The following is a 16,036-nucleotide window of genomic DNA, read 5'->3' as shown; positions in this document are numbered from 1 at the left end:
TGTGGGTGATAGGGGGAAATTCGATCAAACCCAGTCTGCTAAACCATTCCCCTGAAGCCTGGTCACACTCAGAGGTAATGACACGGTAAAGGAAGGCAGAAGGCACTAATATTTGTGTAGTATGTGTTTTGTGCATGCAGCTAAATCTTTTCCCACTGTGTCCCTGGTACTCAGAACTCTGCCTGGTTCACGCTAGAGCACATAAAGAATTTTTAGAATTTTATGTACAGTATCTTATTTAATTCTTACAGCGACATTAGATGTTTTTATTTCTGACCTACCTCAAAGCACTTAGACTTCCTCAGAACCTCAAATCTGACAGAAATGACAGGACTAGCTTGGATTTGAATCCAGCTTTTTCAGTGGTCAAAATCTTCAGACCTTTCACCGTAGTGGAATTCCAACAGGTGAAAGTAGGTGGATTTGGAGCTGCGCAGCTTGGGGGAGGGGGGCGGAGAAGAGCCAGTCCCAGCCCAGCATCCTCCTTGGCTTCTGCCTGGCCTCACATGGCAACATAGGGAGAAACTGCGAGAGCGACTGCCCTGTCAAGTCTAGCTGTGCTTCCAAGGTGGTTCACCTCAGAGGGGCTCACTGTGTGCTCCCGATGCCAGGTTCTCAGTCCTCTGACTGCCTCTCTAAAGAGACGGGGAATGGCGGTGAGAAAAGGTGAGGTCACACCAAGGTTCCATGAGAGTCAGTCATGGACTCAGGGTTGGGCGTTTAAAATAAGAATACCTTTATTTGAGTAAGTATAGGCTTGGGTTACTTTTGCTTTATAATAAAAAAAACTTAAATATGAATCTAGTGGAAATGAATTTCTTCAATTTGCTTCTGCTAGTAGGTGCCTGTGGGTTGTATATTTGGTTTCACACTTGCCCAAGATTCAAATGACACAGAAGCAAAAATGAGCTCTTCCTTTTTAAAAGGGAATCTCTCTAAAACCTCTTTCATTTCAGATCAGTTTTGAAACAGAAGCTAACAGAATAAATAATTTAAACTGAACTAACTTAATCTTTGGATCAGTTTAATAAACATCTGCATTCATTTCATGACTAGGTTTAAAGAGAATCTGCATAGTAGTATGGAGAAAGAATGGCTCTTTGGAAATCTTAATCCCCCAAAGCACAGGCTTGGGTAGAAGATGGTTTGTTGATGTAAACAGAATTTACTTCTCTGAGAGGCCACTTACATGTTTTGTTTCTCAAGTGTGTTTTCAGGCAGCTCATCTGTGCAAAATAATGGGCTCTTCCTCCCCTCCTGTGCTTAGGAGCTCTTCAGCCTTTTCAAGAGTCTCATTTTACTTTTGTTTTTTCTTGATGAAGACAGTGAATCCTTAACTAAGGTTAATAATAGAGTGGGAACAGGTTCTGGCCATGTGCCAGACGATCATAAGCAGCAACTCAGAACGGCTTCCCGATATCAACATCTACCAGTTGAAGGTGCTCGACTGCGCTATGGATGCCTGCATCAACCTCGGTCTGCTGGAGGAGGCATTGTTCTACGGTATTCGGACCATGGAGCCATACAGGTGAGTCCCAGGAGAGGGCTAGAGGGAAGGTCACAGTGTCTTTAGTTTTGGAACAGGCTCAATAGCGTGAAATCATTCAAATTACTACTATTTACTGAGTATTCCGGTCTGCTTCTTAGTCAGTGTGTAAAACCAAACTTGTTTGATGCACTCTTTTGTTCATTCATTTATGCATTCCATCATCTTTTTTTGTTTTTGCTGAGGAAGATTCCCCCTTAGCTAACATTCACTGCCCATCTTCCTCTTTTTGTTTGTGAGCTGCCATCACAGCAGGGCAACTGACAGACGAGTGCTGTAGGTCTGTGCCTGGGAACCGAACCTGGGCCACCGAAGCAGAGTATGCTGAACTTAACCACTAGGCCACAGGGCCGGCCCTTCCTTCATCATTTGTAGAGTCCTCCCCTGTGGTGTACAGAGACTAATGAGATGCTATCTTGGTGTTCAGCTGATGATTACTATATGGTGTGCTGCTTTCAGTGGCAGAGGTAGGCACAGAGAGCTGGGGAGCCTGAGAGGGGTGCACAGCTGAGACCTGGCTTGGAAAGGCTGTGTCATTAGCTTCTGCTGACCCGGGGGAGGATGGCTGGTGTGGGGCCCTCCGTCTGGCTGACTAATGATGGTCTCTTCCATTTGTCAGGGCTTTATGGTTCCCAGGGTCCGTTCACTTGAGTCGTTTGACCTTACGACTTATAGGTCATTTGACTTATGACCCAAGTAGGAGAACAGAGAGACAACCCTGCTCAAACATGTCACTGCGTCAGGTAGAGGAACTCTTGGTAATTAATTGTTTTTGGACTGGCCTTAGGTCCTCCACACCAGTGAGTGTGTTGTCCCTGGAGGTTCTTGTAACTCAGAGGAGCTTTGGCAGGAAGGGCAGTGTTGAAGTCTGGTACTGAGAGTTTAGTGCTAATAGGGGTGGGACCCTGGTTTGCAGTTGGCTAAGAACACAAGTTTGGAAGTTGAGAGATCAGTCAAAAGGAAAAGGCACAGAGACATACACACCATCATCTGAGGTTGAAATAGACATCTCTAGCACAGAACAAGGCCACTCACTGGTGGGAAGATGTCTCAAAAGCATCTGGGACCTGGGGATGGTTGGGGAGGTCCCAGAAAGGAGGGCTACTACTCTGGGCAGATACTGAGTTTTCCAGCTCTGCAGCCCCTGCAAACATGATGTCAGCCCTAAGGGGCTGAGCAGAGGGAGAATCCAGGTCTAGACTTACGCAACATGGGACAATAGGCAGGGGAGTGGTTCTGAGTGAAGGAGGCAGAGCCCAGGTATTGCCTGTCCCCACTTGAGGAAGAGCCTCAGGAGACAACTGAGAGGGAAAGTTACCAGTGTCAACATGGTAAGAACAGAAGCAAGTCCAGGGTCTAGGATATCAGTTCAGGCAGAGGTAGGAAGCTGGAAATGAGATACTTGGTCAGGAAGCCAGGCCTGGGCCAGGAGCATGGTGCGGGCAGAGAGGGACCTAAAGATGGCAAAGACTCCACCAACCAGGTGGATGGCAAAATCCATAGGCCAGCCATGGCACCAGAATGACCCTGAGGGTGTTTTCAGAACTTCTATAGGTGGTTTCTTCCATTGCCTTGTGGTTGAACAGCTTTGGAATCCAGACTGTGAGTCAGCTTTAATCAAATTCATAAGAGATTGCCTTGAGGGCTGAGACTGCAGACTTTCCCATGAGCATAAAATGTCTGTTCACTATGCAGAATCTTGTGGGTTCTCAGAAAATATGAATTGAACACAGAGATAAGGCTTCATTCTCTGAGCCTCAGTGTTGCAATGAGAGCAGGTCGGGGACAGTTGGTATTACCTCTCTGAACTCAGGGCTTCGTCTCAGGAAGCCAAACCACAGGCTGTTGGGTGCGTGGATGGACCTCAGCCAGGAGATGCAGACTGGGAAAATCCTCGCTCCTCCGGGCCCCTCAGCAGCCGCTAGCCCCACACTACTGGCTGGTGCTAGCCAGGCACTGGCTCTTCCTGCCCCATCCTCCCCTCCTTTACACAGCCAGGCTGCCCTCCGGGCCACTCTGAGCACAGAAACTTTACATGGGTCCACCACTTCATAAAGAAGGCCACACACCTTTGAGCGTGCTCATTTTGCACGTAGTTTTCAATCCTCTTTTCCCCACACCTATCAAGGCTTCTCTGAAGGCCTGACTTTCTTACCCCTTAATTAACTGGCCGTTTCACTGACTTAAACTTGAGTCAAACAAAGAAGTCTTTCTTGTAAGTGAGGCCAAGTCCACCAGAATATACTCCACATTGTTTGGAATACATTTGGTTACGTTGTCCTGGTGTCTGGCAGGTCACAGTCTCTCTGTAAATGTAGACTCTGTTCTTAACGCTGGGTAACAAATTTCCAAGGCTACCTTGGTTACTCTTCCCTGGAGCTTGTTAAGGAGTGGCACTACCATGTTCTGTATTTCAAGAAATCCAGTCTCCATTGATCCCCTTCAAATGAGTGAGATCTGAACCCTTTGCTTTCAAAGGTGTAGTAGAGGAAAGGGCCATAAGTAATCCAGAACCAACAAAGTTGAGAGAAATGAGAGGGTGGATGCTGTCAGACTTTGATTTTTTTCCCCTTAGCTCAGGCAAAAGTAAAAATAAAGAACAAATAGGTCAGATGCCCTGCAAGCCCTTTGATAATCTTAGAATGCGAGGTGTGGATCTGAAAGTGGGCAGTGGTTTTTGCCCTTCAGGTATGCATGAGGGAATTGACACTGGGCCATCAGCCGTTTACACGGTCTCCCTGCAGATGCTCTAGGTGGGCTTTCTGTTCTCCTTTAGCCAAGGGCACAGGCAGTTAGCTAGGCATGAGTTACCCAGAGGTGACTGGATTGCCATCTGCTATGGCAGTTTTGCAGTGTCAACATGCTGTTTGCAACAACTAGATCGAGGTCAAGTCTCTAGTGATGATTTTGTCACTCCTGCCCTTGGAGAAATTTTAACTGCTCACCTTACAGGAGAAAGTTTCCATATTCCATTTCTATCCAAATCACTGCGTTGCCCTTCTTGCTACTCTATCATTTATTTATACTCAATAGGAGTTCTTTTTATGATACAGCACGATATTAAGTTCTTTATGTTTCATGAAGCAAGTTAGAATTAATTCATGTATAACAAAATGTATAATCTTTAGGATTAGGGGGTAATATTTCTTCTGAGAGTATCTGTGATGATATGTGCACAGTCATCTGTCTCTTAGCATTATAAACATTAAGCAGAATGAAAGTAATTTAAAGGTATTTCATAAATTTTATTTAAAAATTTAATTTGGTGAAATCTTAACCGTAAGATGAATTGGGTTGCAAAAGTTAGTTTGCCAGTTGGTAGTTTAGAACTTGGAATGCATTTTCCTATTAAAAAAGGTGTTATAGATTATAGTGAGGTCCCCAGACTAGTCCCTGAACGTCTGTACAGCCCATAATATCATCATGTATGTTATAAATTTGAAAAAAGAGAAAAAATACAAACACAAAAGTGAACATAATTTGTTTTAAAATTAAGTTTTAAATTATATTGAATACTAATAAAACTTGATTTTCTTTAGGAACCAGAGAATAATATTAGATATATAAATCTAGAGACTGTTTGAGGCTTTAAGGGGGACTTTAAGTATATTCACACATGTTCTGTTAACTTAATTTTTTTTTTGGTGAGGAAGATTTGCCCTGAGATAATGTCTGTGCCAGTCTTCCTCTACTTTGTATGTAGGACCCCTCCACAGCATGGCTGAGGAGTAGAGTAGGTCTGTGCCTGGAATCCAAACTGCGAACCTGGGCTGCTGAAGCAGAACGTGTGGAACCTTAACCACTTGGCCAGAGGGCTGGCCTCCTGTTAACTTAATTTTTGTTGTAAGAATAGTATATGCTTCTAGGAAAGGCCATTTTCAAAACAACATAAAGGTAAAAATCCTCATCTTTCAAACTCTTGTCCCAGTCCCTAAGATAACCATGGCGAAGATAGAGAAAGGCAAACTCTGTGTAATTCCACTCATATGTGGGAGATAAACAAACACATGGACAAAGAGAACAGATTAGTGGTTACCAGGGGGAAGGGGAGGTGGCCACAAAGGGTGAAGGGATGCACCTACAAGATGACCGACAAACAATAATGTACAGCTGAAATTTCACAACGTTTTAAACTATCATAACCTCAATTAAAAAAAAAGAGAGATGTATCATCCCACTTAAAAAAAAAAAGATAACCATGGCTAAAAGTTTCTTTCCTTAAATTTTCAGTATGTGAGGCCCCAGTGAATGTATTCCAAAGCCCCACATTGACTCAGTCTTAGCATGGTGTCAGAGAAAGAAAGAGAATTGAAAGTAAATCAGTAATTCTAACATTTACCAGTCACTCAACAAACAGGGTTCCATTCATTATACACTTCCATACTTCCTTAAAGCCCCCATTCTTTCTACTCTGTTTCCCAGCTATTCCCACAGCCTCAAAGACTCTCCTTTTCCCTCACTCACAATTCTTTTCCCCTCAGAATCGTTCATATGAGCTCTCGTACTTTTTCTGCCTTTCCTTTCCTTTTCCCTCTCTTCTTCTTGCCTTTCTTGGGGAGAGACTTAGTCGCAGTCTTGATCTGTTAAATATGCCCAGTAAGGTGGTGGATGGAAAGTGGGGATGAGAAGGAGAAAAGGGAAGGAGAAGCCAAGAATTCTCCTTAGTGGACAGAGAGAAGAAAAAAATAGGATCCTGTGTTCTATAACTTGCTTTTTTCACTTTACAACCAAGTGTGGACATCTGTCCAGATCAGCTTCCAAATATCTACCTCATTCTTTTTGATGGATACATAGCATTTCAGCTCATGAATATGCCATAATTTGTAGATGAGTCCTTGTTGTTTCCATTTATGTCTCCTTTGTCACGCAGTGTTATGATTAACATCCATGCTCTTGTATCTGTGTACTGATGGGACTGAATCCATAGGATAAATTCATGGGATAAATTCCTAAATGTTAACTTTCTGCATCAAAAGTTATGTTCATTTTAAATGTGGATAACTATCACCAAATTGTGTCCTGTGTTCACCAAAATATCACTCTTTTCTCAAAAGAACTGAGAATGGATCACTTGATTCTTATTATATCTGATCTAAATTCATTTCAGAATATATAAGGGCCTTCTCCTTTTCCTTGATCAAAGCCTGCTGTTCTAAAGTGAGGTTTGTTGGTGTTGATTTTGTTGTCTACAAATAGTAATTTTGTGGTGGTGGGAATGACATTTTTGTGTGTTAACTGGGAAAAAAGCCGAAGAACAAGAATGATGAAGGGCTTAAACAAGTGTGAGTGCATGTGTGATGGTGCCGTGATCCGAGAAAGAGGGGTGGGGGCATGAAAGCCCCTGAAGGAGAAGACAGCTGAAAAGAGTGAGATTTCAGCTCAGTTTTCTGTGCTTTATTGTCAGAAAAAATGGTGCAAAGAGTAGAAGTAAAATGCAGCTGGTAGTTTGTGTGCATGACATGTTTACACATCAGGTGTTTGTAACTCAGAGACTGCCAGTGATTACCTAGCTGCCACATCCGTTTTCATTTCACCAGTAATTTTTTAACTTTTCCCTCAGAAGCTTTGGTGGATAACTTGATAAAATGGAAAGTTTCATCACAGTAGTACCTTCCACTACAGTTTTCAAGCTGGCTTTTCTTCTGTAGACGTACAGTTGTTCTTTTGTGGATTTCATCATCAGCTAATATGACGTTCCAGTCCAGGAGCCGGCAGAGCTTGCGGATGTACATTACAGGTGGCACCTGGGAGAATGAGCGCAGTCACTCACCCAGCGCTCACCAGGGCCTGTCTTGGCTGTTCCCTCATCTCTCTGTGTTGCACAGATGTTGTTAGGTTGCTCCCTGAGGCTGCTTCTGTCAGTATACCTGTTGGTGGAGGTTGTTCCTGGAGGTCAGGGTCTTTGGCTGTGGTACCTAGTATAGAACTTTGCACCGCTATGCCCACAGAGTAGGACCTAGAGATAAATCAGAGCCAGCTCTCCACCCGGGAGGCGGAAGGAGTATCTGCGCTTCACCCAGTCTTCTGTTCACTTACCTTGTTTGCCATCTATCTTCATGGTGAGCTCTAGAGAATTATTTCTCCCTGTGAATGAACAAATGTTTTATTCTCTGCTCACTGATGTGGACAATAATCCCTTAGCCACTTGATCATTTTTTTCCACACAGTAATTTTCAATTAAGTGTCTTTGGTGGCCAAACCCTGATACAAGATTTTGAGCTCTGTGTGTGTTTGTGCAAAACACTGAGTTACATGATATATCTAGTCAGGGCCTCTTTCTCTATGCTGCCAATTCTGTGAGGTCTGTTTCTTAGCTACAGTCCCTTGTCTTGACGCTGGGGCAGTGACTACTGAATAGCTGTGGGGGAAGGGATCCATTGAGGCCCAAGCACTTTTAGTTTAACCGTTTTTATGTCAGGCCTTTTAATTTAATTCTAAAGGGCTCTCCTAATTCAGAATCTAGAAATACAACAAAAGGAGGCAGTGAAGACGACGGTGAAGGAGAGGGAGAGACAGAAGAAGGAAGAGGAAGAAGCAGGTGACCACAATGACTGCGACTACAGTTCAGTTGCACGCATGCTATAAACCACTGACGTGAGCGCACACCTAATGACTTGTGTTTTACAGTTATGGATAACCAGGAGCTATGTCACGAGGCTATTGGTAGGAGTGGGAAGGAGAGCATCATCCTGCAACCAAACCTGGCTATTAGTCTGCTTGGGCTGCCATAGCAAAATGCAAGAGACTGGGCGGCTTAAACAACAGAAATTTATTTTCTCACAGTTCTGGAGGCTGGAAGTCCAAGATTGTGGTGTGGGTAGGTTGGTTCCTTCTGAGAGCTTTCTCCTTGGTTTGCAGATGGCCACCTTCTCGCAGTGTCCTCATGTGGTCTTTCCTCTGTGCACACATCCCTGGTGTCCCTCGGTGTGTCCAGATTTCCTCTTATAAGGGCACCAGTCGTATTTGATTAGGGCCCACCCCAAGGGCCTCATTTAATTTAATCACCTCTGCCTTATAAAGGCCCTATCTCCACATACAGTCACATTCTTAGGTACTGAGGGTTAGGATTTTAACATTTAATTTTGGAGAGACACAGTTCAACCCATAAGACTGGCTATATGCAGCCCGACCATTGCCTTCTTATTCTCCGTTCCTGGAGAATACCAGTCCCAGAGATTACTTCTCTGGCACTTATTTTTCATGAATTTGGGCTCATTGGAAGCCAACTGTCTGGCCTGGAAAAAGAATTTCTTGCTCTCATGGCTTCCACTCAAGCTCAGGAGCTCTAAGGGTACCCAGAAGCCAATACCAGCATGCTCAGGTCTCTAGGAATGACTAGGGTAAACCTCAGTACTCTACTCATGACCAGCCTAGTACTAGTACTAGTGGGTACTAGTTGGTCACCAGAGGATGCCTTATGCCAGAAGCCAGATTCCAGGAGACACTGTTGGGAGAATGTAATAATTTGACATGGCTTTTGTCATGCCATTATTTTGGTACAACCTTAAAATCAAATCCTTAAGCTCTTAGCTACCTTTATTATAAGATAACGTGTAAAATAGAGATTCTGCCCTGAGAGATAATCTGCCTAGAACAATTTCAGGTTATTCAGCCTCATCTACCACTAACCAAATATCAACAAAAATTGTGCACATATATACAGTGGCATTTCTGAGGGCCAGCCGTGGTGGTCGAGTGGTTAAGATTCGGCACAGTCACCACTACTGCCCAGATTTGTTTCCCATCAGGGAACCACACCACCTGTGTATTATACTGTGGTGGCTACGTGTTGCTGTGATGCTGAAAGCTGTGCCACCGTATTTCAAATACCAGCAGGGTCATCCATGGTAGACAGGTTTCAGCGGAGCTTCCAGACTAAGACAGACTAGGAGGAAGGACCTGGCCACTCACTTCCAAAAAAATTAGCTATGAAAACCCTGTGAATAGTAGTGGAGCATTGTCTGATATGGCGCCAGAAGGGGAGAGGATGGTGCAAAAAGACTGGCATAGTTCTGCTCTATTGTACACAGGGTCGCTAGGAGTCAGAAATGGCTTGATAGCACTAACAACAACAAATTTCTAAGAGCCCTGAGACCATGTTGGGGTGGTTCTGAGAAAGCCTGTAGTATGAAGTTAGGTGGTTGTACATTATGGCCTTAGATGATCTGTGACAATGTGACACCACTTGCATTTTACATTTCAGATCTGTCTTTACTTCCCGTTATTACCTGGAGCCAGAATACCTATTCCTCTTTGCCCCAAACCCCAGAGCCCATGGGTCAACCCTGTCCATTCCCACAATCTTCCCTGCCTCTTGAGCCCCTAGGCTAGACCAGGACCCAGGAAGCACATACCTTTTCTCTGTCATCATTAGACAGTGAATATCAGAGATTCTAACTTCAAATCAGTGTTACTGCCACCGTCCGTTGAGCTTGAACCCAGTCCAAGAGCTAGACCTGGATTCCCATGCCTAGAGGCATCCACTTCTGCCCATGGCACATTCATGGGATGTATTTACCCTTGCACATAAATGATCCTCTCGTTGTGGTGGTATCATTTCTCAACAGAACCCCATGTCCACACCACTTCCATCCAGCTCATTTGACCAAAAGATGTGTTCTGTCTTTACGGACTACTCAGCTACCCAACTGCCAGCTTTGGCTACCGGCTTGGATTTTTGTTTTGAAATGCAGTGTTAAAGCCCCTTGCAGATTCATATTCACTTATCTACTAGGAAGTACCCGGGCAAACAGAGGTCCAAGGTCTGGTAAGAAGTTCCTTGACAGCACTAGGTTCTAGGGAAATCCCCTAAGTAGCCATGCCATTTGACTCAACTGCTGGTCTGTACACATTACTGACCTCTGCTGGAAGTTGGAAGATGCACCCCCTGAGCTCCTTAAAGTAATTGATAGTCCTCAAATCTTTATTTTAAAGGAATATGTAAAATATCCATCTGACACCACATTTCTCCATTTGTCCTTCAAATCCTCTTCCTTCTCACCCTCCAAGCCGCTCCTTAACACCCAAGCTCCCAGTCAGGGGCCGTGTGCTATGAAAGGTGCTGGATTCCCCTGACAGCAGGACTCATTCCAGCACTTCATCTACTGGGAAAGATTCGAACTGGGAGAAAAGCCACTAAAATCTGCCTCCTACCTTTGGATAACTCCTTAGTTAAAGTTTTTCTCCAAGCAAACTTAAAGGGACCTGAGCCCTTGCCTCCATTGGTGGTAACATCCATGGAAAACAAAAGTTCGTGCCTCTAGCTTTCACCCTTCCGCAGATGCTCATGCTCCATAAAAGTCTTCCTTTTCCTCAACTCTGATGCTTCAAGTGCCGATTCCAGGATCTGTCATCAAGATCCAGTTACTCTCCTGTCTGGGCCTGTCCTCCTTGGAACTCTTTCATTCTCACCCATGTAGTTTCTCTCTGCCCATTGCATCCCTTCCTTGCTTCCCATCCTACCTGGAACAAGAATACCAGTTCCTCTTTGCCCAAAAATCTCACAGTCATGGACCAACCCCATCCATCCCCACACTGATGCCCACCTTGACTCTTGAGACCTTAGGCCAGGACTGGACACAGGAAATATGTTGCATTTGTCTGATTCCCAGTAAAGAACTCCCTGTGGAGCAAGATGAAAGCCACACTCCACCCCTGGGGCTTGGTCACCCACACAGGAAAATACCTAGTCTTCTCTGGTCACCAGTGGATATGAGCAACAGATATGATCTGAGAAATGGTCTTTAGTCTTCCAATTTATGAAAGGATTTCCAGAATAAAAACACTTCCTATTGTGGTTCACTTTTCTGTTTTTTTTTAATTTTCGCAAGCCATCACTGAGCACTTTGACTTTCCTGACAGAAAATCTTCAGTTTCTTGCTATAACAAATTGTACGCTAAGCAGCAGGATATCAAATCCTAGGGAATCTTTTGGGATGCATTGAATGTCTCCTGTTGAATCAATCTCTTGCTTGGCTGCCCCTGCAGCTATATAGCTGCTATCTCTTTTCCTTTTTCTCAGCTCTTGGAAGAGAAAGTAGGGAAAAAAATCCCATTTTCCCCTGTAGGGAGCCAAGAGAAAATCAGGCAGGCCTGAGAAATGGGAAATGATGGATGTAACTTGGAAAGACTCAAAGAGAATTGATTACAACCAATTTTAATTTCATACGAAGTACATGTTTTGTAATTTTTTTAAAAAAAATTAGATTAGCACACTTATATGTTATTTATCTGTGTGTTTTGAATGAAGTGCGTACTGCGTTTTCAGAAATTCTCCAAGGATAGATGAATGGACCTTCAATTAAATTGCACAAATAAAACTGATTTGTCAAACCTCATAAATTTGATCACTTATAGAGAATGGTGATAGCATTTATAGGGAACAGTAAGAGATCCTTGAAAGAAATGAAAGATGGGAAATAAAAGGCCCCCAAAAAGATAGTTCCCAGTTTTTAAGATAGCCAAGTTATACTGAGCGTGAAAAATATCCTTTGGGGTAGATAGAGCAAAACTCTTGAGCTCATGAGAGCATACTGGCTGGAAAAAATGTGTAATAGTCTCATTGTTAGATATATTCAAGGGAAGTGGCCCAGCCAGGTGCTAGGAAACTGGAGTGCAAGAGAGCAGTGGGCTGCGGCCTTGAACAGTGTGGAGGGTAGGGGCTCTGGGAGCAGTGGGGCGGGGGTGAAGACAGCGCCCGCTCTGCAGAGAGTGAATAGGTGATGGAAATTGCTCTTACCACACAAAGGACACCAATCACACTATCACACTGCCCTTCAGAATTAAAGAGGAACAAATCTGCTCTCACTTGTAATGGGAAATATCACCTTAATATCCTCCCAAAGGAAGATAAATCGGGTTTAACAATCATAAAAGCATCTGCCAGATATTTGTTAGCATCATCTTTCTAGAGTAATAGGTGAAAGGACTTTAAGAACTCTCCTCTACCTTTCAACTTTCTTACACTGAAAATGAATTGCTATAACTTATTAAGAGCCTACTGTGGACCAAGTAATGTACTCATCCTTCTAATCTTCACAGCCACAGTGAGGAGGAAGTTGCCTTGTCCTACCTAATACACGAGGAGGCCGAGAGATAAGACTTTTGTGACTTGCCCACTTCATTGCAGACCTAGGGTTCAAACTCAGGCCTTAGGTTCATTTATTTTATTTTTCTTATAATTTACAAAAAAAGCATTTGGGTCAGCTCAGACCCAGATTTGCTTGGTTAGAAAGGTTCAGATTGTTTCTACGCTATAGGGGACTGAGTGGTCTTTCCAGCTACACCACTCTGCCTTCCTACTGCATGAATCTATCAAGATTTTTTTTGTTACAAGTGACAGAGATCCAACTCAGTCTGCCTGGGCACAAAGAAGTTTTGCTGCCCACATAGCTGCATAGCCAGGGACAGATCTGGTGACAGAATTCAGGGATGCAGTCTGGGTCCTCAGATTGGTCTCTATCTCTGTCTCTCAGTCTTTCCCTCCTATTCTCCCTGGATTTGTTTGTCTCTGCTCTGCTCATCCCTCTACATTGTCCTCACTCTTTCCCACACAGGCAGTGTTCCCCACAATGTGGTAGAGAAGATGGCTTCCAGCATCCCCTAGTCCACATTCTTCTAGCTCGATGACAAAAGAAAAGGCTCTGTTCCCTCTAGGTCCAAATTTAAAAATAGGTATTTTGGACAGACTTCTTTGGCCTCTTCCGGCCTTATGTCCACCTCTGCCTGGACCAAGGGAGATGATGTGCTGGTAGCGCAACCTGTAACACAGGTTTAGAATGGATCAGAAGTTATTAAAAAACTTGGAGGGTGGATGGATGATGGACAAACCGGAAGAATAGATGTCCACTGTACTGTTCCACTCAGCAACGGTCTCATAAAATTTCAGAAAAAAAAAGATTCAAAGCTGGTAAAGAGAATCCAAAGGCTAATAAATGAAAGACTGACATGGGAGAGAAATCAGCAGCAGCATTTCACCATTTGAGTCATGCATTCGGAATGAAGTTCTGCAAGAGCAGGGTCCGGGAATTTCACAGGGAGCAGCAGGACCCACTTAGGCCAGAACACAAGCCAGCTGCTGGGGAAGAAGTCTGTTAGCTGTAAGAGGAAAAGATGGGCTGGGAAGCTGGTGAGGCCCTGCCTGAGGCAGAGAAATTGTGTAAGGAACTGTTGTTAAGTACCTGTTGGTGATGTGTGACACGTTCTGTGAAGGTTCTTCAGTCAGTGTACATTAGCCATTTCTGGCTGTAGACACTAAGGAATGTAGCCATAAAACTGCATTCATTTTGGAAATGCTACAGAAAGAGCAAACCTTGATTTCAGCAAGGTATTTGATAACGTCTCCTGGTACATTTCCTGTAGTGGGCTAGTGAGGTTTCTGTATACCTTTTAAACTGCTATTTCCGAACTGTAGTCATTAGCAGATTGATACACCCCTTTGGGGAAATACATAATTGTATGCCTCAGAGCTCCATTTTTTTGGTCCTAAGTCAACATTTTTATCAAAGATTTAATGAGATTGAATACGTAGAAGTTATGTATATCAAATTTGCAAGGGATGCAAAGCTGAGAAGAATAACATACTTTGGGGGACTAAACCAAACTTCAAAATTACCTCCTTAATTAGAAACATTTGGTCAATACCAACAAGATGAACTTAGACATACATGGAAAAGTCTGCATTTGTGGTTAAAAATTCACTAAAATGCTAAGTAATTTCTCTAGTGTTTTGTAGTAGATTATTTTTGATTGCCCCACTAGTGTTAATTCCTCCGTTCTCTTTCTTAACAGAACCTCAAATGTCCTGGCTGTGTAGTTTGTAAGTGATTGACCACAGGGTGGTTCATGATTAGCTTACACTAGAGAATCACATTTCCCTGGTCACCTGACCCAAGTCAGACCTGTTAGAGCCAGTGATGGTCCAATCTTGGACTTTTATTTGAGATGTTAAGAAAGCAGACATCTTGGGGCTGGCCCCGTGGCCAAGTGGTTAAGTTCGTGTGCTCTGCTGCAGGCGGCCCAGTGTTTCATTGGTTCTAGTCCTGGGCGCGGACATGGCGCTGCTCATCAAGCCACGCTGAGGCAGCATCCCACATGCCACAGCTGGAAGGACCCACAACAAAGAATATACAACTATGTACCGGGGAATATTTTTGGGGAAAAAAAGGAAAAAAATAAAATCTTTGAAAAAAAAAAAAAAAAGGCAGACTTCCCCTTTCCTGTTGCTCATGATTCTGGTCACAGGAGATGCAGGCTGTTATAACGAGCTCTTGGAACCACAGAGGGAGAATGGAGACCAAAACCAAGTAGCAGAGATGAGAAATGGAGAGAGATCCTGGTCACATTGTTGAAACATGACCTGAAACCAAATATACCACCTTACTGTTGAGTTACATAAATACTTAGGCTGATAAATTTCATTTTTTGTCAGCCAGTTTGAATTGGATCTCTTAGTTTATACAACATAAAGAATCCTAGCTCATATCTATATAGGGGTCGAGGGAGACTAGTGCAATGCAGTGGCCAAGAAAGCTAACACAACGTTAGGCTGCATTATTGTTAGTATCAACACTATTGTTAGTATCAACATCAAGGGGTTGGTGACTTAGGACAAAAAATGACCCAAAAATGTTGACTTAGGACCAAAAAAATGGAGCTCTGAGGCATACAATTATGTATTTCCCCAAAGGGGTGTATCAATCTGTTAATACATGCATCCATTGCATTATGTCTAGAGAGTTTCTAGCTAAGTGACCAGGATGAGAAGAATCTTGTAGCCATGTTATATGAGAAATGGCTGATGAGAAATGGAGATGCTTCATCACATGATGAAAAGACTTTGTGAAGGAAAAGGAGACCTGCTGTAAGTTTACAAATCTTTAAAGGCTGTAGTGTAGGAAGGGAAGAGACTCTTCCTCATGGCTAGAGGAGGATGAACTGGCATGTATGACTAGGAATTAGAGGAAGACACATTTCATGCCGGTATGTTAGGAAGAGCAGTTTATAACAATTCAGGTGCCCAATAATGGAGTTCATTCAGTTTTGAACAGTAGTAAATTCCCCAATTTTGGAGGTGTTTATTATACAATAGGTGACCATGTGTTGGAATTTTATCAAAATAATTTCTTTATTAGGTGGGAGGGTTATCCAGACAAGTTTTAATGTCCCTCTGGCTGAGATTCTGAGTTTCAAAGCCCTCCAAAACCTCTTCAGTTTCAGTCAAAAATAAAGTACAAAAACAAACCAACTCAACTCTAATTCTCTGTTGCCTCGATTATCATTAAGTCATGGATGATGCATACTTTTCCTTTCTCTGCCTGGTTCTGAGAGAACACTTTGAGGAAAATAAGTACAGCTTTGATAGCTTGTAGTTTTTTTCTATAACTTAGTAGTGGTGAAATAAGATAATATGTGATATATATATATCACAAAGTGATATCGCTTATATATGTATATATACATACATGTACGTGGATATATATACATGTGTAT

At 43.2% G+C, this 16,036-nt stretch overlaps 1 protein-coding gene across 10 annotated transcripts in view; it reads left to right on the top strand.

Moving 5' to 3' along the window:
• Positions 1 to 16,036, top strand: part of SMYD3 (SET and MYND domain containing 3) — a 682,473-nt gene that overhangs the window by 574,318 nt on the left and 92,119 nt on the right. For all 10 annotated transcript variants that reach the window (XM_070602604.1, XM_070602603.1, XM_070602608.1 and 7 more), the window contains one exon: positions 1,354 to 1,528. In XM_070602604.1, the coding sequence (XP_070458705.1) occupies positions 1,354 to 1,528 (175 nt within the window). The remainder of the gene's footprint in view (positions 1 to 1,353; positions 1,529 to 16,036) is intronic.

Source organism: Equus przewalskii, chromosome 31, assembly GCF_037783145.1.
Source record: "Equus przewalskii isolate Varuska chromosome 31, EquPr2, whole genome shotgun sequence".
NCBI lineage: Eukaryota > Metazoa > Chordata > Mammalia > Perissodactyla > Equidae > Equus > Equus przewalskii.
This window is presented reverse-complemented; position numbering and strand designations above follow the sequence as displayed.